Source organism: Bos mutus, chromosome 23 (assembly GCF_027580195.1).
Source record: "Bos mutus isolate GX-2022 chromosome 23, NWIPB_WYAK_1.1, whole genome shotgun sequence".
Lineage (NCBI taxonomy): Eukaryota > Metazoa > Chordata > Mammalia > Artiodactyla > Bovidae > Bos > Bos mutus.
In genome coordinates this window covers 4,385,322-4,413,268 of record NC_091639.1, presented here as the reverse complement: position 1 = coordinate 4,413,268, position 27,947 = coordinate 4,385,322, and the positions used below count along the sequence as shown (strand labels likewise).

The 27,947-nt window shown below is 42.8% G+C and overlaps 2 protein-coding genes across 3 annotated transcripts in view; both read left to right on the top strand.

Moving 5' to 3' along the window:
- Positions 1-10,484, top strand: part of CAGE1 (cancer antigen 1) — a 31,800-nt gene extending 21,316 nt beyond the window's left edge. The window contains exons 7-10 of the mRNA XM_070361315.1: positions 5,896-5,976; positions 6,166-6,273; positions 9,584-9,688; positions 10,288-10,484. Coding sequence (XP_070217416.1) covers positions 5,896-5,976; positions 6,166-6,273; positions 9,584-9,688; positions 10,288-10,362 — 369 coding nt within the window. The 3' untranslated portion in view covers positions 10,363-10,484. The remainder of the gene's footprint in view (positions 1-5,895; positions 5,977-6,165; positions 6,274-9,583; positions 9,689-10,287) is intronic.
- Positions 10,485-22,101: 11,617 nt separating this feature from the next.
- Positions 22,102-27,947, top strand: part of SSR1 (signal sequence receptor subunit 1) — a 30,678-nt gene continuing 24,832 nt past the window's right edge. Inside the window, exons 1-3 of one of the 2 annotated variants that reach the window (XM_070361173.1) lie at positions 22,102-22,285; positions 24,695-24,807; positions 27,480-27,567. In XM_070361173.1, coding sequence (XP_070217274.1) covers positions 22,207-22,285; positions 24,695-24,807; positions 27,480-27,567 — 280 coding nt within the window. In that variant the 5' untranslated portion in view covers positions 22,102-22,206. The remainder of the gene's footprint in view (positions 22,286-24,694; positions 24,808-27,479; positions 27,568-27,947) is intronic. The other variant, XM_070361174.1, reaches the window with a different exon arrangement.

Below are 27,947 nucleotides of genomic sequence, written 5' to 3'. Positions count from 1 at the left end.
GTATGTCTTAGAAAATCCCATTCATCTACCCAAAAACTGGTATGAGTATCTGTTCACTTTTAATGGTACCACTGATTCCTGAAGATAAGTATATTTTGACATTCCTATAGGGCTTCCTTGATAGCTCACCTGGTAGAGAATCCGCCTGCCATGCAGGAGACCCCTGTTCCATTCCTGGGTCCGGAAGATTCCCTGGAGAAGGGATAGGCTACTATTCCAGTATTCATGGGCTTTCCTGGGCTCAGACAGTAAATAATCCACCTGCAATGTGGGAGACTTGGGTTTGATCCCTGGATTAGGAAGATCCCCTGGAGGAGGACACTGCAACCCCCTTGAGTATTCTTGTCTAGAGCATCCCATGGACAGAGGAGCCTGGGGGTCTCAGAGTCAGACACTACTGAGCAGCTAAGCACAGGACATAGTTATTACAAACTTTATCACTTGGAATAGTGGATACATTGGAAACATTTTATTTCTCAAGTGAGACAAGTAAGGGAAGGCCCTTGGGACTTCTTCAGTCAGTCTCTCGGCTAGTGGTGCAGAGGTGGAGAGAGAACTAGGAGAGCCAGGTAAATGTTGTTGTTCAGGTGTGCAGTCGTGTTCGACTCTTTTCAACCCCATGGACAGCACGCCAGGCTTCCCTGTTCAAACTTGAGTCCATCGCGTCAGTGATGCCATCCAACTGTTTCATCCTCTGTCATCCCCTTCTCCTCCCGCCTTCGATCTTTCCCAGCATCAGGGTCTTTTCTAATGAGTCAGCTCTTTGCATCAGGTGGCCAAAGTATTGGAGCTTCAGCTTCAGCATCAGTTCCTCCAGTGAATATTCAGGATTGATTTCCTTTAGGATTGACTGGTTTGATCTCTTTGCAGTCCAAGGGACTCCCAAGAGTCTTCTCCAGCACCATAGTTCAAAAACATCAATTCTTCAGCGCTCAGCCTTCTTTATGGCTTCCCTTGTAGCTCAGTCAGTAAAGGATTTGCCTGACGTGCAGGAGACCCAGGTTCAATCCCTGGGTTGAGAAGATCCCCTGGAGAAGGAAATGACAACCCACTCCAATATCCTTGCCTGGAAAATCCCATGGACAGAAGAGCCTAGTGGGCTGCAGTTCATGGGGTCTCAAACAGTTGGGCACGACTGAGCAACTAACACTTCTAGCCTTCTTTATGATCCAATTCTCACATCCATACATGAATGCTAGAAAAACTGTAGCTTTGACTAGATGAAACTTTGTTGGCAAAATAATGTCTCTGCTTTTTAATATGCTGTCTAGGTTGGTCATAGTTTTTCTTCTCGAGGAGCAAGTGTCTTTCAATTTCATGGCTGCAGTCATCATCTGCAGTGATTTTGGAGTCCAAGAAAATAAAGTCTGTCACTGTTTCCATTGTTTCCCCATCTATTTGTCATGAAGTGATGGGGCCTGATGCCATGATCTTCGTTTTGTGAATGTTGAGTTTTAAGCCAGCTTTTTCACTCTCCTCTTTCACCTTCATCAAGAGGCTCTTTAGTTCCTCTTTGCTTTCTGCCATAAGGGTGGTGTCATCTGCATATCTGAGGTTATTGATATTTCTCCTGGTAATCTTGATTCCAGCTTGTGCTTCATCCAGCCCAGCATTTTGCTTGATGTACTCTGTATATAAGTTAAATAAGCAGGCTTACAGTATACAGCCTTGACGTACTCCTTTCCCTATTTGAAACCAGTCCATTGTTCCATGTCTGGTTCTAACTGTTGCTTTTTGACCTGCATACAGGTTTTGGAGGAGACAGGTAAGGTGCTCTGGTGTTCTGATCTCTTTAAGAATTGCTTGTCGTGATCCATACAGTCAAAGGCTTTAGCGTAGTCAATGGAGCAGAAGTAGATGCTTTTTTGGAATTCTCTTTCTTTTTCTATGATCCAACTGATGTTGGCAATTTGATCTCTGGTTCCTCTGCCTTTTCTAAATCAATCTCTGACCATAGTTCTTCAGGCACTCTGGCTATCAGATCTAATCCCTTGAATCTATTTCTCACTTCCACTGTATAATCGTAAGGGATTTGATTTAGGTCATACCTGAGAGTCCCTTGGACTGCAAGGAGATCCAACCAGTCCATTCTAAAGGAAATCAGTCCTGGGTGTTCTTTGGAAGGAATGATGCTAAAGCTGAAACTCCAGTACTTTGGCCACCTCATGTGAAGAGTTGACTCATTGGAAAAGACTCTGATGCTGGGAGGGATTGGGGGCAGGAGGAGAAGGGGACGACAGAGGATGAAATGGCTAAATAGCATCACCGACTCGATGGACGTGAGTTTGAGTGAACTCCGGGAGCTGGTGATGGACAGGGAGGCCTAGAGTGCTGCAATTCATTGGGTCGCAAAGAGTCGGACACGACTGAGCGACTGAACTGAACTGAGCTGAATGATCTAGTGGTTTTCTCTACTTTCTTCAATTTAAATCTGAATATTGGCAATAAAGAGTTCATGATATGAGCCACAGTCAGCTCCCGGTCTTGTTTTTGCTGACTAAATAGAGCTTCTCCATCTTGGCTGCAAAAAATATAATCAATCTGGTTTTGGTTTTGACCATCTGGTGATGTCCATGTGTAGAGTCTTCTCTTGTGTTGTTGGAAGGGGGTGTTTGCTGTGACCAGTGTGTTCTCTTGGCAAAACTCTGATAGCCTTTGCCCTACTTCATTTTGTACTCTAAGGCCAAAGTTGCCTATTATTCCAGGTATCTTTTGACTTCCTACTTTTGCATTCCAGTCTACTGTAATGACGGAGAAGGCAATGGCACCCCACTCCAGTACTCTTGCCTGGAAAATGACATGGACGGAGTAGCCTGGTGGGCTGCAGTCCATGGGGTTGCTAAGAGTCGGACACGACTGAGCGACTTCACTTTCACTTTTCACTTTCATGCATTGGAGAAGGAAATGGCAACCCACTCCACTGTTCTTGCCTGGAGAATCCCAGGGACGGGGGAGCCTGGTGGGCTGCCGTCTATGGATGGGGTCGCACAGAGTCGGACGCTACTGAAGCGACTTAGCATCAGCAGCAGCCACTGTAATGAAAAGGACATCTTTTTTTTGGTGTTAGTTCTAGAAGGTCTTCTAGTTCTTCATAGAACTGTTCAGCTGCTTTGGCAATAGTGGTTGGGGCATAGATTTAGATTACTGTGATACTGAATGGTTTGCCTTGGAAATGAACAGAGATCATAGTCATTTTTGAGATTGCACCCAAGTACTGCATTTTGGACTCTTTTGTTGACTATGAGGCCTATTCCATTTTTTCTAGGGGAGTCTTGCCCACAGTAGTAGATATAATGGTCCTCTGAGTTAAATTCACCCATTCTGGTCCATTTTAGTTCACTGATTCCTGGAATGTCAATGTTCACTCTTGCCATCTCCTGTTTGACCACTTCCAATTTGCCTTGATTCATGGACCTAACATTCCAGGTTCCTATGCAATACTGTTCGTTACAGCATTGGGCTTTGCTTTTACCACCAGACACATCCATAGCTGGGTCTTGTTTCCTCTTTGACTCAGCTTCTCCATTCCTTCTGGAGCTGTTTCTCTGCTCTTCTCCAATGGCATATTGGGCACTTATCGACCTGGGAAGTTCATCTTTCAGGGTCGTATCTTTTTGTCTTTTCATACTATTCCTCGGTTTCTCAAGGCAAGAATGCTGAAGTGGTTTGCCATTCCCTTCTCCAGTGGACCACATTTTGTCAGAACTCTCCACCATGACCCGTCTGTCTTGGGTGGCCCTACATGGCATGGCTCATTGCTTCATTGAGTTAGTTGAGGTTGTGATCCATGTGATCAGTTTGGTTAGTTTTCCATGGTTGTGGTTTTCAGTTTGTCTGCCCTCTGATGGATGAGGATAAGAGGCTTGTGGAAGCTTCCTGATGGGAGGGACTGGCTGTGGGGAAATTGGGTCTTGCTCTCATGCGAAGAGTTGACTCATTGGAAAAGACTCTGATGCTGGGAGGGATTGGGGGCAGGAAGAGAAGGGGACGACAGAGGATGAGATGGCTGGATGGCATCACTGACTCGATGGATGTGAGTCTGAGTGAACTCCAGTAGTTGGTGATGGACAGGGAGGCCTGGCGTGCTGCAATTCATGGGGTCGCAAAGAGTCGGACATGACTGAGCGACTGATCTGATCTGATCTGATCTGGTGGGCAGGGCCATGCTCAGTAAATCTTTAGTCCAATTTTCTGCTGATGGGTGGGGCTGTGTTCCTTCACTGTAGTTTGGCCTGAGGCCAAACCATGATAGGGGTAATGGCTGTAATGGGGACCTCCTTCCAAAGGACTTATGCCAGCATGCTGTGACTCTCAGTTGGGAAAATGATAATAAGACTCAAACAGGAGCCATTTTTAATCTGAGAGGAAAACAGAAGTGACCAGTTTACCTGGCTGAACAGTAAATCTGGGATTCAATTTCAATACTGTACTAGCAGGAAATGACTTCTCTGAACTGTGAGGTGGATAGGAAATTTGTTGCAAGTGCTCTGGAGAACCTATCTTCTGGCTAACCTATAGAGAAAAGGACCAAGGAATAAACAGGCATGCAGAAAAACTACTGGTCTCCACTTCTTAAACCAACCTTCAAAAAGAAGCCTAGTTGAGGGTTCAAAAGGGATGTTGTGCTTAGCTGCTCAGTCGTGTCTGACTCTTTGCCACCCCATGGACTGTAGCACGCCAGGTTCCTCTGTCCATGGGGATTCTCCAGGCAAGAATAGTGGGGTGGGCTGCCATGCCCAAACCAGAGGTCGAACCCAGGTTTCCCACATTGCAACCAGATTCTTTACCATCTGAGCCACCAGGGAAGCCCAAGAGGGATGTTTCAGAAATACAATTTCAGATATTTATGTTCTCTTGGTAAATTTCTGTGTCATTACTGTAATATTGGCAGACAAAATAATGTGATGTCTATCATTTGATTGAGTGAAGGGAGTTGCAGGGAGGAGGAAGTGCTTGGGGTATTAATGATACAAGATTGATCATTAACTGTCAATAATTGGAGCTGAGTAATAGTTATATGGGGCTTCATTAGTTTCTTCTCTTTTTTCGAAATTGTTCATAATAAAAAATTCTGTACAGCATACTTTATCACTGATATTTGGAGGAGTTAGAAATATTGAATATTAAAGATCTATTATTATTATATGGAACATATAAGAAATGATACTGAATTGTATCTAGAAAAAGTTGGCTAATTTTTTCTCTAAAGCAGAGTCTTAATAGCCTGGCTGTAAAAGCAATTGGGTATTAGAATAAGCTCTGCGGAGCTCCCAAGCCCTCCCTCATGTTTGGTGACTTACAGGACTCACAGGACTCAGCACACAGTCATTCTCCCAGTTATGAGGTATTATTACTGCGAGAGGATTCAGAACAAAACCAGCAAAGGGGAAAAGCACATGGAGCAAAGTCCAGAGGAAACCAGGTGCCCTTCCCTTCCCTGGCAGTGAGCTGTGCAGCCCATGTGAAGAGTTCCCAGGGAAGCTCACTGGAGACTGAGTGTCCAGGGTTTCTATCTGAGGCTGGTCGCGTAGGCAGGCACCCTCTGCCTGCCACGTACCAAAACCCCAGACTCTCCCAGTGGAAGGAGGCGTTCAGCATAAACCACATCCTCTGTGCAAATAGGTTAGACGCAGTGAGCCTTCATACCGGGAAATCATGGAGACTCTCCCACAATCCAGGTTCCTAGAAGCCAGTCAGGGGGCACCTTGGCGAGCAGGCCTTTCTGGGGGCAGCAGTCTCAGGCATGTTGTGTGAACTCTACTACACAGGAGCTCAAAATACAAGACACCTTTGAGACAGGGGTTGGGCTGTTCATGGTTTGGTGATTTTATTAGAAATGTTACTGAATGTAGTCTTATTTCCTGTCTCTGAAATAGAAAATGCCTTTTTCCTTAGCTACTGAAACATAAAGACAAAATCGCAGCTTTCAGACAGTTACTTGCTAATGAAAAATCATGTCAACATCAGGTTCCTGGGGTGAGTTAAACATTCACCGTGTCCTGTTTCTCTAATACAAAAATGCAACTTTAGATCTTACATTGAAAGCTTTCTGTTATTGAAGCCACTGGAGAGCTCTCTGATGGCTTAACTGATAGCATATTCATTGTCAAATGTTCCAAGGAAAGTGAACATATTGGAAGTGGACACAAACATGTTTCATGGCAGGTTACAGAATTTGACTCCAAGGAAGCCAAGAATGTCAGAGACGTGCCTGTTGTACTGGGAGCCAAACTGAACCAGCCCCACAACCTAAACGAGGAGCTTGATTTTTTGGTAAGAAACACCTTTCGTTGCTTTGCTAGCCTTTTTATTCACAACACTGTCTTAATAACGAGTTGTGGAAATGATCTGCCTTCAAAAACTTTGCTCCTTGAAATGGTCACACGCTGGCATAGTAGCAGTATTATTCACCCCCACAAATATAGAACTGAAGTTGGCACTCTCAGGTTTTGAAATTTTAAATATTGTCCCACATGATTTCTGTTTAGAAAATTTTTTTTTCTTTCAAAATGCAGAAATTTTCAAGTATGTGCAAGTTTTTAATAGTGAATGAAGAACATTTATATTGTGGCACATACGACCACCATTCTTAGAGCAGTAGGTGTTTACAGCAATCGCGATTAAGGGGGTGCCAGGGAAATGGCACACGTCCTTTGGATGGCACCCAGAGCCATCACAGGGGAGTGGTGATTGTGGGAGGGGTGGAGCTAATGGCGGTAATCATTTTGCAATATATCAGTGTATCAAATCAACACGCTGTACACCTGAAACTTACACAATGGTTGCATCAGTTATGTATCGATAAAGCTGGAAAAAAGAAGATAAAAGCAGCTAAAAGAAAAATCTGTGGGAAGAAAATTAAAATATCTTGGTATCTAGAAAGTTACAATCCATTTGGATCCCACTATATAGTGAAAAAGAGGTTAATTAACTTAATTGGTTTTTTAACGTTTATTTATTTCTGGCTGTGCTGGGTCTTCATTGCTGCGCAGGCTTTTCTCTAGTCGTGGCAAGCCGGGGCTCCTCTCCAGTTGCGGTGCTCAGGCTTCTCTTGTTGCAGAGCGCGGGCTGCACGGGCTCTGGGCGTGCACGGCTTCAGTAGTTGCGACTCATGGGCTTAGTTGCTCCGCGGTGCGTGGGATCTTCCCGGACCAGGGATGGAACCCTTGTCTCCTGCGCTGGCGGGTGGATTCTTAGCACTAAGCCACTAGGGAAGCCCCCATAATTTCTTTTTTCATCTTTAGAGAAGTCTATCGTATTTCTAAATTGTTAAAGGTCAGCATCCTGTACTAAATTCATTGCATAGGAGAAAGGGAAAAGCCCGATGCTGTGAGGGCTTATAGTTTTCTTCCTTTCTACTTCATTAATTTTCTTCATTATATAGGTAATTATTGACTTCCTTGAAAGGGTAAGCAAGGCTAGTCAGTATGGAGATATTGATGGAAAGTTACATCAAACGGAAGCCCTGCCTCCAAGGAATCTAGAAAAGGTGAGATATATAGTAGCTGTTTGCAAGGACTAAAGGGAACCTTTTTAAAAAGAGGAGGATCCCGTGACATCCAGGTGGGAGGAGCGCAGAGGAGAGCCCACGGGCTGGCAGGGGGCGGATGAAAGGGGGGCAGGCCCTGTCAGCAGCTTCTGAGCTTCAGGCACAAAAGAGGTTTGGAATGGACCGCGGTCTCCCCTGGGGTGGGAAGCTGAAGTGAGAAAACGCTCACAAATGGCAGCATCTCAGACACACTATGTTGCCTCTTACATGTGCTGCAGACTTTGTTGTACAAACTATATTTCAGAGGAACCAAATAACTCATGAGGGAGAGTTCTTCGCTGGAGAATGTAAGCTGTTAAAAGCAGAAGAAGAGGGACTTCCCTGATGGTGCAGTGGTTAAGACCTCGCCTTCCAAGGAGGGCGGTGCCAGTTGGATCCCTGGTTGGGGGCTAAGATCCCACTTGCCTCTCGGGCAAAAAAATAAAAAAACAGAAAACAGAAGCAGTATTATAACAAATTCAACTGAGACTAAAAATGGTCCACATTAAAAAAAAGCAGAAGACACACCTATAGAAAATTACATCTTGCATCCCTGAATAAAATAAGGCATCTAGGCACTTAGAATGGCTGCTAAAACCTGTAAGTTCAAGACTTACAAGAAACTTTTAATGACCCACAGCACAGCCCTCTTGTCCAGCTTAACCGCACAAAAGGTGAGGTGTGCCCTTGACTGCTTGAGGCATGGAACGGGCACTGTCCGTGGTGTCTCACCTGAACCCACCTGAAAGCAAGCTTCTAGACCACACAACTCCTGAGAGGGTAAAGAAGCACATCAAGCTGACCGTGATAAAAATTCCAAACGTGAGAAATGCTAGTCCCTAAAGGACTGGCACACGGAAAGGGAGGGAGAGGAAAGGAAGAGCTGCTCTCGACACAGAGGTTCAAGGTGATGGCGTTCAGTCGCTAAGTTGTGTCCCACTCTTTGCGGCCCCGTGGACGGCAGCACGCCAGGCTTCCCTGTCCTCCACTGTCTCCCGGACTCTGCTCAGATTCATGTCCGTTGACTCAGTGGTGCTAACAATCTTAGCCTCTGCCACCCTCTTCTCTCTACTTCTAGCCATGTCCTTTAAAAAGCGTTTTAAATTCTCTTCACCTTGGGTTTATCTGTTAAACTGAGGTAATATCTGTACTCCCTGCTTTAAGTAACATGTGCAGTCAGAGGAATGGGACCCCGATTTGATATTGTCCCCATTAATATATCTATGTAAAGGGAAAGAGCAAGAAAGCTTGTTCCGCCATTGTTTCCTGTAGGGCAGACTTGTAAACATATGTAAATAAATATGTTTAAATAAACATTAGAACATCAACGGCCACTCTTAACATTGTTATTTAAAGGGAACATTTCTGTCTTTTTTCTTCTATAATTGCTTTGAAAATTAAGGTAACTGTGGGGGAACTTGTGAATACTCTTTCTTGGTAATTTATCCTAGATATCATTTTTAGAAATACAAACTTTAAATTGTTAATGCAAGAATACAATATTTAAATTGTTAATGTTAATTTTTTGCAAATAAAAATTGGACCCCCCCCAAAATTTAAAAACCCCCCCTAAAAAATTGGACCATAAGTCAGAATGTGACACACGTTGAGCTGGACCTTTCAAAAACTCTCATTTATACACGTGAGAATATTGATGAAACCTGAAAATGTGTCATCAAGCAGCACATCAGTGCTTCAGAGACAATCAAATATCCATTGGTTATATATGGAAAGAAGATAGTCTATCCATTGGTTATGAATGGAAAGAAAAGACTTGGGACTAATAAGTACTTGTATTTACTAGTAAGTGTCTAGTTGTTTGCAAAGCTATTTCATTGTATTAAAATGTAGAAAAGCTGAAACACCATTTAAATTTCTGTTCATGTGTTCTAACTGCAGTCTAACTAACAGCCTCTCTCAATTCACCTATGGTACAAATCAGTGTAAGGGAATATTGAAATAAAGTATAGCTCACTGTTCTCATTGTTCTTAACATCAATACATGATTTTCATGGCAGTTTCCAAGTTATCATTTTTGCTGATGTTGCTCCATAGATTGCAAAATTGGAAAATCTTCTAGAGACAAAAGAAGACCACTGCAACAGACTCACTGAAGAAAATGACAAGTATCAAAGACATTTAGGCAACTTAATAAATAAGGTACAGATTTTCTTATGCACATATATTTTTTAAACTATGTCAAATATTAAAACATTAGAATTTGGATGCAAAAAAGGGATCTGAAGGATGACGTAACACATTTGTCTCAATTCCATTCACTTCATCATGACTTTGTGTTATTTTCCTTTTAGCTAAAAGCTAGCAAAGAACTGTATGTGTGCATATAGCCTTCTGTTGTCAGCAATTTCTTAGTCTTAGCCTCACCGATTCACTTGGAGGGTCCTTCTAAATCTCGCCAACATAGTGTTCTGGTTTACCTTTTAAAACCTCATTGTGGACTCTGACCCTGGGTTGACACATACACTACTTGTATGGATCACAGTTGTTTCACTACAGTTGTCCTTTTTTTGATACTTTTTCTGCATGGTGAACAGGCACATTTCAGTTCTATTTGTATCCATATTCCTGATTTCAAAATACAAGGAAGATGTTCTGCCAGTTGTAAAACCTTCATTCACAGGAGTCATATAATTGAACTTCAACTTGTGCAGATTCTTGAAAAGCAAAAAAATGAACAAAACTAAGTAAATATCTTAGAATTGATCACAGAATAATTGTTTTAGCTAATGTTTCCCAAGGTTACATCTTATGAGGAAATAATCAAATGTGCTGACCAAAGACTTGTGATATCCCACTCCCAGATTGCACAGTAAGTTCAAAAAACTTTATTTTTAATTTTGTAAACATTTGCTGGTATGTCACTTTCTGACTTGCTGAGTTCATCTTTTAGACTCCTACAAAGAGGGAAATGTGCCATTTTGTAAGTAAAGAAGACCATTCTTCAATAATGTGTTTATTCTATTTAATGTCTGGATTACTTGAACACCCAGAGTTTCCTCTTCCTTCTCAGAACTCCCTTTGATGTGGGGGTGGGTGGGTGGGGAGCGAGGTTAAGGAATTAGTGAGAAACATCCAAGAATTTTAGAAGATTATCACCACAGTGTTCGAGTAAAATAACCTTGCTATCCTTAGAATTTATCCATATAAGGTTTTGAATGCACCCCAAATGAAACGTATCATGTACCAAATAGATTTTCTCATTTATTGAGATTCAGAGTGAAATATTCCAAAATTAGCGTTTTAAACTCTGCAAAGTTTTTCCACTTATTTATTCTCTTTATTTCTTACATGCTCTTTCCTCCACCCTTCTCCCAATTTCATTTGTACAGTGCTTGCTGTCATTAGAGCTTAAGCAAAAGGTCTAATCTTACACCCCCTAAAATAGGAGCTTTGTATAGTGCTAACTCACTACAAGATAACTGAAATAAATTGTAGATAAAACACACACACAAAACAAAAGCAAAGTCATCAATACAGAGAACCTGCTGGTGGTTACCGGAGGGGAAGGGAGTGGTGAGCGGGGGAGACGGGTGAAGGGGGTGGATTGTGTGGCGACGGATGGTGACTGGACTTCCGTGGTAATGCTCTGTAGTAGTGCATGCTGCTGCTGCTGCTGCTAAGTCGCTTCAGTCGTGTCCGACTCTGTGCAACCCCAGAGACGGCAGCCCACCAGGCTCCCCGGTCCCTGGGATTCTCCAGGCAAGAACACTGCAGTGGGTTGCCATTTCCTTTTCCAATGCATGAAAGTGAAAAGGGAAAGTGAAGTCTCTCAGTCGTGCCCGACTCTTAGCAACCCATGGACTGGAGCCTACCAGGCTCCTCCGTCCTTGGGATTCTCCAGGCAAGAGTACTGGAGTGGGGTGCCATTGCCTTCTCCGGTATTAGTGCATACAGAGGTCAAATTATAATGCCGTACACCTGAGATTTATATAATAATATATACCAATTTTACCTCACTAAAAAATAAAGAATGGAGAAGGAAATGGCAACCCACTCCAGTATTCTTGCCTGGGAAATCCCATGGACAGAGGAACCTGGCGGGCTACAGTCCATGGTGTTGCCAAAGAGCTGGAGACCACTTAGTGACTAAACAACAGACAAGACCAGAGAAGAAGTTACTGAGAAGTTGCTGTAATTCAAATATACAGATCCCTTTGAACAGAACAAAAGCTTTCACATCATTTAAACACAGAGGAAAAAAAATTGGAATTTATGGTTTAAGATTGTGTACTTGTTTACATTGAATTTCAAATCAAAGGACTTAAAAAAAATTTTTTTTTCCATAAGGGCTGCAACACAAACATATAAATATTTCCGTTTTTAAATAAAACAATTATCTTTGATGTGTAAAAAAATAAAGAAGACAATATAAATATAAAATAGTACATTCAATAATATAAAGATAAAATAAAGACAAATATATAAGGAGGTGTACTTATTTCAGAAATCTTAAGATTCAATATTGTTAAGACTTATTTCTCCCCAAGCTGATCTAGATTTTATTTTTATCTTTTAAATATGTTTTATTGAAATATAGTTGGTTTTCAATGTTCTGTTAATTTCTGCTGGGCAACAAAAAGTGATTCAGTTATACATATATATGCATATATATATGTATATACATATATATATACACACACACACATTCTTTGGAAAGGATGCTGAAATTGTTGGCCATCCATTTGCAAACAAACAAAAAAAAACAAAAACACTTTGATTTATACCTTGTATCACATGCAAAAGTAACTCAAAATGGATACTAGACCTAAATGAAAGAGCTAAAGTGTAAAACATTCTCAAAATATAGGAAAAAGTTTCTGATGTTGGGTTGATGTTGTGTTAGGCAGTGATTTAAATATGATACCAAAAACATGATTCATAAAAGAAAATTTTGATAATCGTACTTCATCAAAATTAAAAAACGTTGGCTCTTCCATGGACATCATTAAGAGAATGAAAAGACTAACATGAAAGAATATGTACAAGTCATATATCTGCTAAAGAACTTGTAATCAGAATACATAACAGACTCTAAAAACCCAAGAATAAGAAAGCAACCCCATAAAAATGGGCAAAGATTTGAACAGACACTTCACCAAGAAGATGGATACATGGATGACAAGTAAGTACATTAAATGATAGTCAACATCATTAATAAGCAAATTAAACCCCAGTGAAGACCACTACACACCTATAAGTGTGCCTAAAAGACTGACCATACCAGGTATTGGCAGGACATGGAGCAACTGAAATGCTCATAGCCTCCTGGTGGAAATGTAAAATGGAGCAACCTCTTAAAAAACAATTTGGTGCCTTCTTTAAAAGTTAAATATACCCAATGTATGATTCAGCCAACCCACTCCTGTGTATGGATCTAAGAAGAAAGAACACATGTGTTAACACAAAAGAGAATTTCAAGGTACCCACTTCAGTATTCTTGTCTGGAAAATCTCATGGACTGAGGAGCCTTGTGGGCTGCAGTCCATGGGGTTGCAAACAGACGGGCATGACTGAGCTACTAACAGTTACTTACTTATTTATTTGTAATAGCCCCAACCTAGGAACAACCTAAATGTCCCTCAAATGGTGAGATGACAGACAAATTGTGACATGGCCACACAGTGGAATTCTATACAACAATAAAAAAAAGAATGACCTCTGGGTAGGTGCAACAGTGTGGATGAATTGCAAAATAATTAGGCTGAGTGTAAGATTTCATTACACAAAATTCTAGATGGTGCAAAACTATAGTGAAAGAAAGCAGATGAGTGGTCATCCAGGATGTGGGGGCAAAGAGGGCTGGGAAGGAGGGATCACTCTCCTTCTTCACCACTGGAACCTTTAAAGGGAAAAATTAATTAAATAATTTGAGTTGCTAGGAAAGAATTCCAAGTTCCCATATAGCTGTCTTCCCAGGTGGCTCAGTGGTAAAGAATCTGCCAGCCAAACAGGAGATGCAGGAGACACAGTTTTGACCCCTGGGTTGAGAAAATGTGGAGGAGAGAATGGCAACCACTTCCAGTATTCTTGCCTGTAAAATCCCATGGACAGAGGAGCCTGACCGGCTACAGTCCATGGTCCCGAAGAGTTGGACACGACTGAACTCCTGAATAGACACAAGATGGGTGGATGATGTATAGAAAGCTAGACCATCATTAAATTTATCTACTCAAATCCTCCAGTGAGGTTAGCTTAGAAAAGTCCATTTTAATCATAAACTTCAGTTGTTTCTTCTTTCAGTTTAGAAGAGAGAAATAAGCAGTTGGAAGATTTAATTAGAAGGTCCAGAGAGAGAGTCAGAAAACCAAGGTAAGTTGTTTCTTTTTCTAAATGATAATGTCTTTAACTTTAGAATATATGCATAATAATGTTAAACATTTTTAAAAAACACCTTTTTCCTTGTCTTAATTTGAGACAAACAAGATAAATTATGTAAAAGTGCTTGGTATCTTGCCTAGCGTGAAATAGTTGCTTCATGTCTTTTTGTAGGACCTGAATTGCAAAGCAAGGTTCACTGCCCTCAGGGAACTTATGATCATTTCTAATAAAAACACTATGCAGATTATGAGCTAAGATTTAGTTTACAATAAAACAGCTTACCCAGATCTTATGATCAGATTTTCTTCCACTGGTATGAAATCTTATAATCTGTTATGTTATTAATAGAAGACTCTCAGCTCTCAGTATTCGACGCTACAAGGTGTATGCCCAGACCCTAAGGGGTTGATTAGAACCATCGTAGGATGTTGAAATGGAACTCTTTCTGGTCCAGTTCCTAAGATGCTCATTCGACGTTCACCAGTTCTCTGTCTTAACCCTCCTCCACCCCCACCCCACTTGCTTCTGTTTTCTTTGACGTTATGCTCTCTCTGTTTCCTGCAGACCGAGAAGTCATCCGAAGCCCCTGACCGTGGTAGGTCATACTGATTGACGATCGTTATAAAGAATGCGATGTTTCCATGTCATTGTCAAATTACACAAGATTAAATAAGAGTTCCTAAAGTTATATTTCAGTAATGTTCAGCACAGCTTACCCCTCTGCCCCAGATAAGGGCGTCTGGGCTGTGATTATAGCTGGTCCCGCAATTGGAAGCCCCTCCCTTAATTGTATTAGTCCCCTTGATGTCCCAACAGTTTGAAACAAAAATGTTGATTAAAATATAGTATTAGTATTATCTGTGGAGTTTATCTGTAGGTTTTCCTTGCACCCGTTTTTTTGTATGTAATCAAGAACACACTGTTTATGGAATAGGAGTTCTGTATGTGATCAAGAATTCACATGTAATCAAGAGTTAGCTCTTCTGTTCCCAAATGTCTGTCCTGCAAACTTATTTTTTTCCTTTCATTTTTAGATGCCAGTTATTTTAGAAGGAAATAGAAATGATTTAGATTAAACAGAACTGAAGATTAACAGTTAATCATTTTTGTCAGCCTCTCCAGGAGCAGAGTCATTACTGAGTACTGTACCCAGATCGATCCACACAAATGATACATTAAAATCTGTATAAGTAGTGAAACTTTACAATCCAAAAGTATGTGATTATTTTTCTTCTAGTTTCTTCCTGTGAACAATCAAACATATTCTAATATAAAATAAACAAGTGGATACAGTGTCTTCTTTTCTGAATACCTGCCAAGTTTCATTCCTACAGCACAACAGTCTTGTATTATTGTTGTTTAGACGTTAGGTCACATCTGACTCTTTGCAACTCCATGGACTGCAGCCTGCCAGGCTCCTCTGACCGTGAAATTCTCCCAGCAAGAATACTGGAGTGGCTTGCCATTTCCTTCTCCAGGGGACCTTCCTGACCCAGAGATCAAACCCACGTTTCCTGTATTGGTAGGTGGATTCTTTACCACTGAATCTTTACCAGGAAAGCCTATTGCCAGGCCTTTAATAACATTATGAAATTGTTCTCTTATCTCACCCCAACTTTTTTTTCTTCTCTGGCCAGGCATCTCTCTCTACTATCAATCAAATTTAAAAAGACTAATGCTGAAATCGTTTGGAATTAAAACCCAGGTGACAGGAGATCTGACCCTTGTAACTTCCACCTTAACATATTTTGAGGAATTAGTTCCGAGTTTAAAAAAATGAACCAGAGAAGCTGATTTTGTAATATGTATTGGAAAAATGAATGTACATAACAAATATATTATCTTTTTGATAAATCCCAGAGCCAGGGTGGAGGTTTAATTATTGAATGAAGATATACCTTGAATGGAGGGGAAGAAATTATTTTATCTCACTGAAATTAGCTTTGCACTTAAATTAGGCAGGCAAGTTACAAGGGGGAAATATATGGAGAATCTAATCTGGCCCCAAAGGAAGTGATGAATAATTTAAAAAAAAAGTATTATTATTGATATTATTTTTGTTGAGGAATTTTATAAGACATCTTATATGAATGTTGAAACAAAGTTAATTTCTCAAATTTAAGAAGTTGCAATACACTTTAAGACAAACCATGAGAAATGCAAATGAAGTTGCAGCTATAATCATGCTTCGTTTGAAAAATGTAAGCTCTGAAAGCTTTGGAAGTGATCAAGTTTTAAAAAGAGACATTATTATTAGTTCCATGGGGTTCTCTAGGGAAAGTTAAGGTGTGCTACAAGAAAGACAAATATTGTCATGGCTAACATAGCATCTGGACTCTGCACACACACGTGGTGAGATCTTTGGAAAGGACAGGTTAACACAGGCTGTCCACACGCAGGGCTGTGTGCCTAAGTGCTGCACTCACCACGTGGGCTACTAGACGTTCATGACCTTTACCTCCAGGCTGTCTCACAGTGAACGTACCTCCTTTGGCACACGGCTCAGGGATGCAGCATCTAAGCCAGGGCTTCTCCCTATAAACATTTAGTGACTTTCAACAAACCATGTGAACAGCCTCTATGTTAGATGCCAGAGTGAAAGTGAAAGTCACTCTGTCGTGTCCGACTCTTGCGACCCCATGGACTGTCCATGGAATTCTCCAGGCCAGAATACTGGAGTGGGTAGCCTTTCCCTTCTCCAGGGGATCTTCCCAACCCAGGAATTGAATCGGGGTCTCCGGCATTGCAGGTGGATTCTTTACCAACTGAGAGATGCCAAAGGTATCATGAAAAGCCAGGCAGAGATGGCCAAGGACCACACGATGTATCGGAGAGATGGATAATTGATTCTTTTCTCGATTGGCACATGGGTCTGATCATGTGGGATGCTCTAGAAGCATAGATGAATTGGCCCTGGACATGATGATGAGAAAACCTCAGGGCAGGTTTTGCAGAAGTGATGATGCCTGAGCCCGATCCTTCTCGCTGACTAGATGTTCCCCAGGTAGACAGAAGAGGAAGCTCCTTTCACATAGCACAGCAGCCCGAGGTACCCTGTGATACTCTCTGAACCACAGGTAAAATCTAAAACCTGCCTTCTTCATACGGCAGGAGATAACCATGATCATCAATAATCTTCCATGCCACGTGAAGAAGTGTGAACCTTGTCCTTGTGAGAAGCTCTGAGCGATTTTACGTGTAGGAGTAATGTGGTCGATTATGCATTTTGAGGGACTTCCCTGGCAATCCAGTGGTTAGGACTGCACGTTGTCATTGCCAACGGCCTGGATTCTATCCCTAGTCAGGGAACTAAGACCCACAAGCCATGCAGCATGGCCAAAAAAAAAAAGAAAAACAGTATGCATTTTGAATAGTGATGTATGAAGTGTAGTGATGGTGGATGATGCTAGAATCAAAAGTACCAGATAAGATGCTACAAGAAAAATGGAGGCCAGAAACAAAAACAGTGACAGAGGAAACAAAAGGGAAGTTACGTGTGCAAAGCGATTTCAAAGACAAATGAAAAGGACAGGTGATCTTTAGCTCTGAGAGTGAAACAGGGAGGCGGTTAGGACGTCCTTGCGGGTGAAAGAGCACAGAAGTCTTTGCTTGCATATAATAAATGTAACTTCTTTTTTGCTTGATAGTTTTTCACTTCTTATTAAGTCTACGATTGAACTTAGGTTGCAAATTTGTGAGGGAAAGATGTCACTTGTAATAGTACAACAAATGCAACAGATATTTTCTGAGTTATCACCAATGTCAGGTGCTGTTCTATATCATTGACTAAAGGTACAAAAATCCCTGGTCCCAACATGTGACAGACAGGCGATGTAATAAACTGTATATTGTATTAGAAGACAAAAGGAGCTATAAAAAAAAGAGAGAGAGAGAACAGAGAAAAGAAATTGAGAGTGCAAGGGAAGGGCTGGGGGTTGTAATTTTAAACTGGGAGTGAGGGTGAGCCTCACTGAGGACGTGGTCCTTGAGCTAAGACTTAAGGTCAGGAGAAAGTTATTTAGCTACTCTGCTACCTGGGGAACACCCAGAACAAAAACCAAGGTTTAACAGACAGCATCTAATGATGCTGAGGGAAATCTTAAGAAATCAAAGAAAAAGAAAGTTCTGCCAAGGAAGTAAAATAACAGAAGTGGAGAATCCACAGTGAGTTTGCCTGAGCTATAAGAATGGGAATAACCAGGGTATGGTGTATTTCTGGAAAACACAGATCTTCAAGGAGGTAGATGAGTAAGCAAGAGAAATAAAGCATAGAGGTGTGGGGATCCAGCGAGGGGGAGGGCTCTGGGTCGGTTCCCAGGGAACTCTGCTCATTACGGGGAGAAGGGAAATGGCAACAGTGCACAATTTGTGGGTACCCAGATCAGGGCTAGGATTTTACTTCAATAAGCCATAGGCTACTGTGTTTTATTTTTGTGCCAGTTGGACAGTCACACAGATCTCTCTGTTTTCTGTTTGTATGATCTGATTTTCACATCAATCCCACCCCAAGAAGGCACACTTTGCCCCTGTTGCACCTTTAGTGGCTAACTGTCTAAAATTCCAGTCCCAAATAAAAATCTATTAGTAACCATTTAATAATAAAACTAGAGTCAAAGTCCCAGTTTAAGCCTAAACTGCATTATCCTCGTATGTTCAGTCTCTGGAGAAACACATCCTGAGAACTGGAGCCACAGACCTTACTAGGGATCTCTTTAATATCAGGAATGACAGTCCTCTGCCAGAAATGAGCCCTCTGAAGGGAAGAGAGTCAGGGAGATAGCCCTGGTCCAGGGACAGAGAGAAGAGGTGATTCTAAATACACAGCATGATGACATATAGAGACAAACAGTTTGAGCAGAGCCAGTGCAGGAAAAAGCAGGCCAGTGACAGCCTGGAATTAGTTCAGTTCAGTCGTGTCCAACTCTTTGTGACCCCATAGACTGCAGCACGGCAGGCTTCCCTGTCCATCACCAACTCCTGCAGCTTGCTCAAACTCATGTCCATCGAGTCGGTGATGCCATCCAACCATCTTATCCTCTGTTGTCCCCTTCTCCTCCCGCCTGCAATCTTTCCCAGCATCAGGATCTTTCCCAATGGGTCAGTTCTTCGCATCAGGTGGCCAAAGTATTGGGAGTTTCAGCTTCAGCATATTCAGGACTGATTTCCTTTAGAATTGACTGGTTTGATCTCCTTGCAGTCCAAGGGACTCTCAGATCTTCTCCAACACCCAAGTTCAAAAGCATCAATTCTTTGGCACTCAGCTTTCTTTCACATCCATACATACTCAACTCTCACATCCATACATGAAGATGTATGGAAAACCAGAGCTTTGACTGGATGGACCTCTGTTGGCAAAGTTAATGTCTCTGCTTTTTGGTATGCTGTCTAGGTTGGTCATAGCTTTTCTTCCAAGGAGCAAGCACCTGCAATCACCATCTGCAGTAATGGTGGCTACAATCACCATCTGCAGTGATTTTGGGGCCCAAGAAAATAAAGCCTGTCACTGTTTCCATTGTTTCCCCATCTATTTGTCATGAAGTGATGGGACTGGATGCCATGATTTTAGTTTTTTGAATGTTTAGTTTTAATCCAGCTTTTTCACTCTCCTCTTTCACTTTCATCAAGAGGCTGTTTAATTTCTCTTCGTTTTCTGCCATAAGGGTGGTATCATCTGCATATCTGAGATTATTGATATTTCTCCCAACAATCTTGATTCCAGCTTGTGCTTCATCTAGCCTGGCATTTCCAATGATGTACTCTGCATATAAGTTAAATAAGCAGGGTGACAGTGTACAGCCTTGAGGAACTCCTTTCCCAATTTGGAACCAGTCCATTGTTTCATGTTTGGTTCTAACTGTTGCTTCTTGACCTGCATACAGATTTCTCAGGAGGCAGGTAAGGTGGCCTGGTATTCCCATCTCTAAGAATTCTACACAGTTTGTTGTAATCCACACAATCAAAGGCTTTGGTGTAGTCAATAAAGCAAAAGTAGATGTTTTTCTGGAATTCTCTTATTTTTTCTATGACCCAGCAAATGTTGGCAACTTGATCTCTGGTTCCTCTGCCTTTTCTAAATCCAGCTTGAACATCTGGAAGTTCTAAGTTCACATACTGTTGAAGTCTGGCTTGGAAAATTTTGAGCGTTGCTTTGCTAGCGTGCGATATGAGTGCAATTGTGTGGTAGTTTGAACATTCTTTGGCATTGCCTTTCTTTGGGATTTGAATGAAAACTGACCTTTTCCAGTCCTGTGTCCACTGCTGGAATCAGACTGCCAGGTTCAAATCTTAGCATCTGCCACTAGACTAGCTTTTAAGCCTTGGGGAAGTTACTAAGCTTAATGTGTCTCAGTTAACAATACACAGCTTATAAATATTTTCAGCGACTGAATGACAGGGAATGGCAACAGTGAGCACACCAAGGGTTAGCTTGTTTCATCATCCCTGTGACTTCTCTGGAAGGTCTCGTCCACTGGTACCTGGAGTTCACATTGTTTGATTGCATGACATACCAGATTGCTGGCAGCAACTCAAAGTCCACACTAGAAGAGAAGCAAAGAGTACAGCCACTGCCATCCACATTATGTATTTCCTAAACACTTGCTCTATGGTAGGCACTGTACCAGGTGACTTCTAGCACTGGACTGTCAGGTAAGAATTTAAGAACTGTTACTGTTTAACTGTGGACGAGGGTGTCTGCAAGGGTGGGGTGGTGGTGGTGGTGGTGCGGAAACAACATTTTCCAATGTGTATTTTTTATGCTTTGGATTTTTTTAACAATTATATATTCCAAGCATATTCTTGCTTTTCAGTGCCACACACAGGCAGTTTCAGTCAGTCAGTCAGTTTAGTCACTCAGTCGTGTCCAACTCTTTTCGACCCCATGAACCACAGCACGCCAGGCCTCCCTGTCCATCACCAACTCCCGGAGTTTACCCAAACTCATGTCCATTGAGTCTGTGATGCCACCCAACCATCTCATCCTCCGTCATCCCCGTCTCCTCCTGCCCTCAATCTTTCCCAGCATCAGGGTCTTTTCCAATGAATCAGCTCTTCGCATCAGGTGGCCAGAGTATTGGCGTTTCACCTTCAACATCAGACTGATTTCCTTTAGGATGGACTTGTTGGATCTCCTTGCAGTCCAAGGGACTCTCAAAGAGTCTTCTCCAATAACACAGTTCAAAAGCATGAATTCTTTGGCACTCAGCTTTCTTTATAGTCCAACTCTCACATCCATACATGACCACTGGAAAAACCATAGCGTTGACTAGACGGACCTCTGTTGACAAAGTAATGTCTCTGCTTTTTAATATGCTGTCTAGGTTGGCCATAACTTTGCTTCCAAGGAGCAAGCGTCTTTTAATTTCATGGCTGCAGTCACCATCTGCAGTGATTTTGGAGCCCAAAAAAATAAAGTCAGCCACTGTTTCCCCATCTATTTGCCATGAAGTGATGGGACCAGATGCCACGATCTTAGTTTTCTGAATGTTGAGCTTTAAGCCAACTTTTTCACTCTCCTCTTTCACTTTCATCGAGGCTTTTTAGTTCCTCTTCACTTTCTGCCATAAGAGTGGTGTCATCTGCATATCTGAGCTTATTGATATTTCTCCTGGCAATCTTGATTCCAGCTTGTGCTTCCTCCAGCCCAGCGTTTCTCATGATGTACTCTGCATATAAGTTAATTAAGCAGGGTGACAATATACAGGCTTGACGTACTCCTTTTCTTATTGGAACCAGTTCTAACTGTTGCATCCTGACCTGCAGACAGGTTTCTCAAGAGGCAGGTCAGGTGGTCTGGTATTCCCATCTCTTTCAGAATTTTCCACAGTTTATTGTGATCCACACAGTCAAAGGCTTTCGCATAGTTTGTAAAACAGGCAGTTCATGTTCCTTATATTAAGCGGCATTACTCTTCAATTGCACAAAGACTTCCAAGCTGATCGTCAAATAAAGGAACCGCTAACTGGGAGAGAGGGATGGATGGCGCGGTGAGCGACAAAGGGCAGTTCGCCGCCAGCCCTTGGCCGTGATGGGAGGCGGACTCTCGCGGGATTCTCGGAGGTCTCGCGGGAATCTCGGAGGACCTAGCAACCTGTCACGTGACTCCCGGCGCTGCCCGCGCTCCCCCACCGCTGGGACCCAGCCGCCACGTCGGGAAGGGGCGTGGCGAGTGCCATGCGTGGTGCGTACCCCGCCCCTCTCACGTAGGAGGAGCGTGACGAAGGCCGTGCGCGGTGCGTGCCCCGCCCCTCCCCCGGAGCCCGGATGAAGAGTAACGCCATTCGCGCCGGAGAGGCCGAGAGCTCTCCCGGTCGGGCCCTGGACGCCGGAGCGGCCGCGCCATGAGTTCCCTTCGCCGCCTGCTGTTGCTTCTCCTGCTGGTGTTCCCCGCCACCCTCCTGCTCCGAGTCGGCCCAGGAGGTGAGGCCGGGGCCGTGGGTCGAGGGGTTCGGCCTGGTGGGCGGGAGCCGCCGTGGGACCAGGCAGGCGTGAGGCCGTAGGCGGCCGCGGCGCCCCCCGGGTCGGGGTCCCCCCGGGGCCGGAGTCTCCCCGTCGGCCTCCCTTGGTGGCCCGTGGGCCCCATCCCCGCCCCCGGCGCGCAGTGCGGCCCCGCGCGCCAGGCCCCGCAGGGGCCCGGTCCCGGCACGGAGGGTCGGGGGCGCCCGGAGCCCCGGCCGGCGGGGGCGGCGGGCGGGCCGGCCGGAGCGCTCTGGGACCGCTGACCGCCCGCGGCTGCCGCTCCGCCCCCTGCCCTGCCCTCCCCTCGGCGCTGAGCTGACGTGTCCCTGGCTTCCAGGCCTGGCGTCCTCCATTCATTTGCCGAAACCGGGGTGTTTGCGGGCCCGGGCACACTGCTCGGCCTCCGGTCTTTCCCCCGTGTATCAGCGCAGCCGTCTGCGTCCCCGGGTGTCTTGGCTTCACCAAACCCCCCGTGCTCGTCTGCCAGTGCAGCCCTGCGTCCAGACGGGCTGCGGAATCCTTGGGCACGTCCATTATTCCAGCCCTCCTTTTGCGCCCCTTTTTTTGTTAACTTTTTTTGTTTGTTTCGTGGATGCATCGCATAGTCCTGAAAAAAAATGTAGTCTGTTTCGTTATTTAGATGTATTCCTACAGTTTATCTGGTGTGACAGGGGACGATGAAAATGTGGAGACTTGGCTTCTTGCCCTGATTCTGTCTTGAACTGCAGTTTTCTCTATGGACGTTAGTCTGACCATATGATCGCTAGAATTCCTGTAAGTTTAAGCAAGCTGTGTGGCAAAGTGAATGATAGTGACAGCCCTTCACGTGTTCTTTTTGCAAAGAAAAGTGAACTGACTGATTTCTGTTTAACGGATAGAAAACCAAGTTTGAGAATTAACCACAATTGTTAATTCATTTGCAAATTTGAATAGGAATGCTTTTCCTTTAGGAGTTGCTTTCCTGGTTGTTGTTTTTATTTTCTTTAGGAAAATTTGGTGATCGTATTTGTCTAGAATCTGGACTATATTTTTTCTGGCTTTAGAACATTTTCTTAAGAAACATCAGTTATCTGGGTATCTTTGTTTTTTTTTTGGGGGGGGGTGCCTTAGGGTCTGTCTTTCAAAACATATTTTCTCTTAATTTTTCCAATAGAAAAGTGTTAGATTTTTTTTAAGGCACAAAATTGTTACTGGTTAGCATAAAAACGTTCAGTAAATTTTGGGTGAAAGCCAGTGCATTTATTGAGAAGTTTTGAAATTTAAGTATTACTTTATCATGTCAGATGTAGTCTTCTTACTAGTTTTATTGTAAATTATGAATGCACTGTTTCGGTTTGTTCAAGAAGCAGTAGAAGCTGACTTTCAGTTCATGAAATGTGGTTCAGTGTTAACAGTTGACTTAAATCTTAACTGTGGTAAGAACTCAGGGAGGTGGAAAAGGCTTGAAATGCAGAGTTCTTAGAATTTACTGTTTCTTCTGGGTTTACAGCGTGTACACATGCTTTTTCATTTCCCCCCCTATACTGAATTGCCACATCATCATTCTTTCTGAGAAGTGTTGGAAGAGTCTCTGAAACTTTGAAATTTCTTCTGAGGGCCTTGCCTGAAATAGATTTAATGTGACATGTATTTTTGCCTATAAAATTAGGATTTATAATTTTTTGGGATTAAAGTTATGCTTAACTTTCACTATGACTTTAAGTGTAGGGATTATAAGAAGTATCTTAAAACATTTTTGAAGCTGTATGCAAAAATAAATGCATGCTTTCTCAGCTCTCAACTCTGAAATTGCCGATATAGTTTTTACTAAATCAAATGTGTTTTATGAGAGCTAGTTTTTACCATAGGTATCATACAGATGTTTGTTCCTTGGAGTTATATGCTATAAAGTACTAAGAGTTTTGAGCTGTTGTGAACTTTAATAAACAGTTTCTTGCCTAGATATTTAGATTGCTATTTTCCTTTAGGCCTGGATTTTTTTTTTTTTGGTTTGTTTTATATGGTTAATGATGGATTAAAATGTAGAGCTTTTTAGTTTTAAAACAAACTTACTTTGTTACTTTTAATATGTTTAACAAAATTGCCTGAATTTATTTATTTGGCCTTTACGGCATCTGTAGTTTTAGCAATTCATTTTTCCAGCTGCTTTTTAAAGTTAAACAGCATTTCCCGCTAAAATTAATGTGCAGTTGGTAAGACTAGCAGTAAGATAAGATCATCTGAATGTTCTTAGAGGCATTGTAATTTGTCATCACTTGAGTGGACTGGGAGATTGAGTTGTTCTGAGGGAAAATTTTTGTTGCCTTTACAAAAGGAAAAGTTGGTATTCCAGGGTAAAGGTTAACTGCTTGTTTCGTGTTTTATTGTTAGGCTCATTGGCAGTGGCGCAGGATCTTACAGAAGATGAAGAAACCGTGGAAGATTCTATAATTGAAGATGAAGACGATGAAGCAGAGGTGGAAGAAGATGAACCGACAGATTTGGTTAGTGCTGTGCTCGATTTATTACATGTATATAATGTATTTAGAATTTATTCCTTCTATAGACAAATATGGTATTAAACTGTTTGCCTTTAGAGGTTTGTGACTGGGATCAGAGTGGATTGAAGTTGGGAGAATGAGGCCAGTCACTGAGGATAATTCCTTAGTATTTTTGGGCAGAAGGAAGGAGACATGAAACAGAACAGTCCAAGATGACATGGACAGGAGTCTTTAAGGCAGCGGAGTAGGACCGCTGGACCGGTTGGTGGGTTTGGGACATACCCCGCTTAACTTGCTGACCTTGGGCAGCTTACCTCTCTGGGTCTTCCTTTCCTCTCCTCTCCTTCCTTCCCTCCGTAAGCAGTGTATCTGTGAGTTCCTGCAGTGTACCAGGCGCTGTTCTGGATTCCCTGGGTGAACAGGCCAGACAGCCTCTCTCCTCCCGCTCTTTCTGTTCTGGGACAGCATGTATGCGTTTTGCTGCCAGGGGTGAGGAGTAGACAAAAAACAATGTGTAAACTATGTGCCATGAAGATTCCTCATAGAGAGGGCTTGGAAAAGATCTAGAAGTTGTCTGATTTTGAAGCTTTTACTATAAAATTCCAGTATGACAGCAGACACATTGAGCTACAAGTAGGATCACTGTGGCACGCTGGTAGCTGAGACCTGGTGGGCGACAGTCCGTGGGTCACAGAGTCAGGCATGACTCAGAAACTCACACTTTCACTCCACTTTCTAGCTTATTTTCTCTCTCAGACTACTGTAATGTATCCTACGGAGAATCTTGAACCACTCTCAAACTCCAAAATTCGTTTCTCTTTGAAGTCTTCGCAACAATGTGGTCTTTGATGTCAGAGTGAAGGCCATCAGTGTGAACTCTGTCAAATGGAACTTGAGTTCTTCTGAATAGATTACTCACCGTCTTGTCTGCGTCTTTCCCTTCAGAGAGTTGTTTTTACTCTCCTCTAGGGTGGGCCCTCCCACCTTCTCCCTGTCTGGTCCTGTGGGATCTTGCTTATTATCCTCTTTCTTCTTGTGGCTTCCAGCGTTGATTTTTCTCGGTGACTTATTTCTGTTAAGCTACAGATGTGCCCACACCCCTCCACTTGGTGTTCTCCACCTTAAGTTGCTAACAGGTTTCCTTTTTACCAGCACAGTTCTTAGAAGAGCGCTTTGTACAGCTGTCTCTTCTGCTCGTTTCCCGTTCGTTCTCTCACAGTGGTCGGTCAGCTCCACGAATCTCGTGAACCCATCTTGCTGTGGCGCCAGTGGCCTCGTGGCCAGGTTCCTGGCCCGGTCTCCGCCCTGAGCCTTTGCTGAGTGCCCCTCCTCGCTGGCCTCATGGCCCTTCCGGGTTTTCTCGGTTCTGCCGCTGCTGCCTGCTCCGCTGCCTCCTTTGCCTCCTCACTTCTTAATGCTGATGACTCCTGTGATCAGGTCATAGGGTGATTTCTCTTGTTTCTCAAGTGTCTCCTTTTCCCCGTATTTGACAAGTTTATGGTTCCTACGTTCCCTTAAACATATGAGGTGGGTGTGGAGAAATTTTAAAATGTAAGATAGTCTTTGCTCTGTTGACCTTTTTAAAACAATGTTATTGAAATATTATTTACATATCATGATACTTTCTCACTTTAAGCGTACGATTCAGTGATTAGTAGTAAATGTTCTGAGTCGTGCAAATTTAATTGAATTTCAGGACATCTCCACCTCATAATGGGGCTTCCCTGGTGGCTCAGAGGGTAAAGTGTCTACCTGCAATGCAGGAGACCTGGGTTTGATTCCTGAGTCAGGAATATCACCTGGAGAAGGAAATGGCAACCCACTCCAGTACTCTTTCTTGCCTGGAAAATCCCATGGACAGAGAAGTCTGGTAGATTACAGTCCATGGGATCGCAAAGAGTCAGACACGACTGAGCGATTGCTTGCTGGCCACCTCATTATTTCCCTAGTCACGTTTTTTTAAAGACCGTTTCTTCCCAGTGGTGTGCCGACTTCTCGCAGGGAGGTCGTTCTGTAAATTGGGACTGGATGACTCATAACCAGGCCTGGAGCAGGGGCGGCAGAAGCAGCCCGCGGGCCCGCGCCAGCCCTGCCACCTTCTCCATGTTGGCTCTGGCTGCTCGCCTCCTGCGCCTGCAGCTGCATACTTGCAGGGGGAACCTCGGTTCCAAAGCTGAAAGGATTTGATATCTGAGTCCTTAGACCGGCCCCTCCTTTCCCCTTTGTTGGGGAGGGAATTGAAGACTGTGTTTGAGACTACTTCTTTTCTTGGAAAGTAGTGTTCCTGGCATTTAAGGGGGAAAATTAATACTGTCCATTTTAACTAGAAATTATATGTCCTTTTGAAAAATACGGTTTTCAAAGTTTCAGACTTTATAGAAAACTTACCCACTTGGGCTCTAGAACCTTGCAGTTCAGAGTGTAATCTAAGTACCAGCTTCATGGGCATTTGGTGGATCCTTGTTAGAAATACAGAATCTCAGGCTTCACTCTCAGTTACAGTTGCAGAATCCCTGGGGGATCTATATGCACGTAACTGTTCATTCCACTACTGATCTCAGCACAGCCTTGGAGATGCAGTATACTAATATATTGTCCCAAATCCAGTGAAGTCACTATTCTTACATGATGCTGTGCTTTTCCCCATAGTAATAGGTTTTCAGCATTTCTTTTAGGCTGAAGATAAAGAGGAAGATGATGTATCGGGTGAACCTGAAGCTTCGCCAAGTGCAGATACAACCATCCTGTTTGTGAAAGGAGAAGGTGAGCAGGGGATGTGGTTGTAATTCAGACACAGGAGTGTTTTAAATGACAAGCTCACTTGTTGGGGAAGCAATGATGATAAAGATCTTTATTTCTGCAAATATAGTGCAGACACATTTTGGGGAAAAAAACCTGCTAATATATGTGTGAATACGGGTATCTGTAAAGTATCGTTTCTGGCTTTGAAACTAAAGGGGAAGATAAATACTATCCATTTTAACTAGAAATTAAATGTCCCCTTGAAAGATACTGTTTTTAAACTTTATCCAAACTGCCACAGTAAAATTAACATTCATATTTTGAGTGTAAATACTAGTGAAATAATAAATCTTTTTTTTATTAACGCCTGTGTTGCGTTAGAAGAAAATAAATGGCTAACA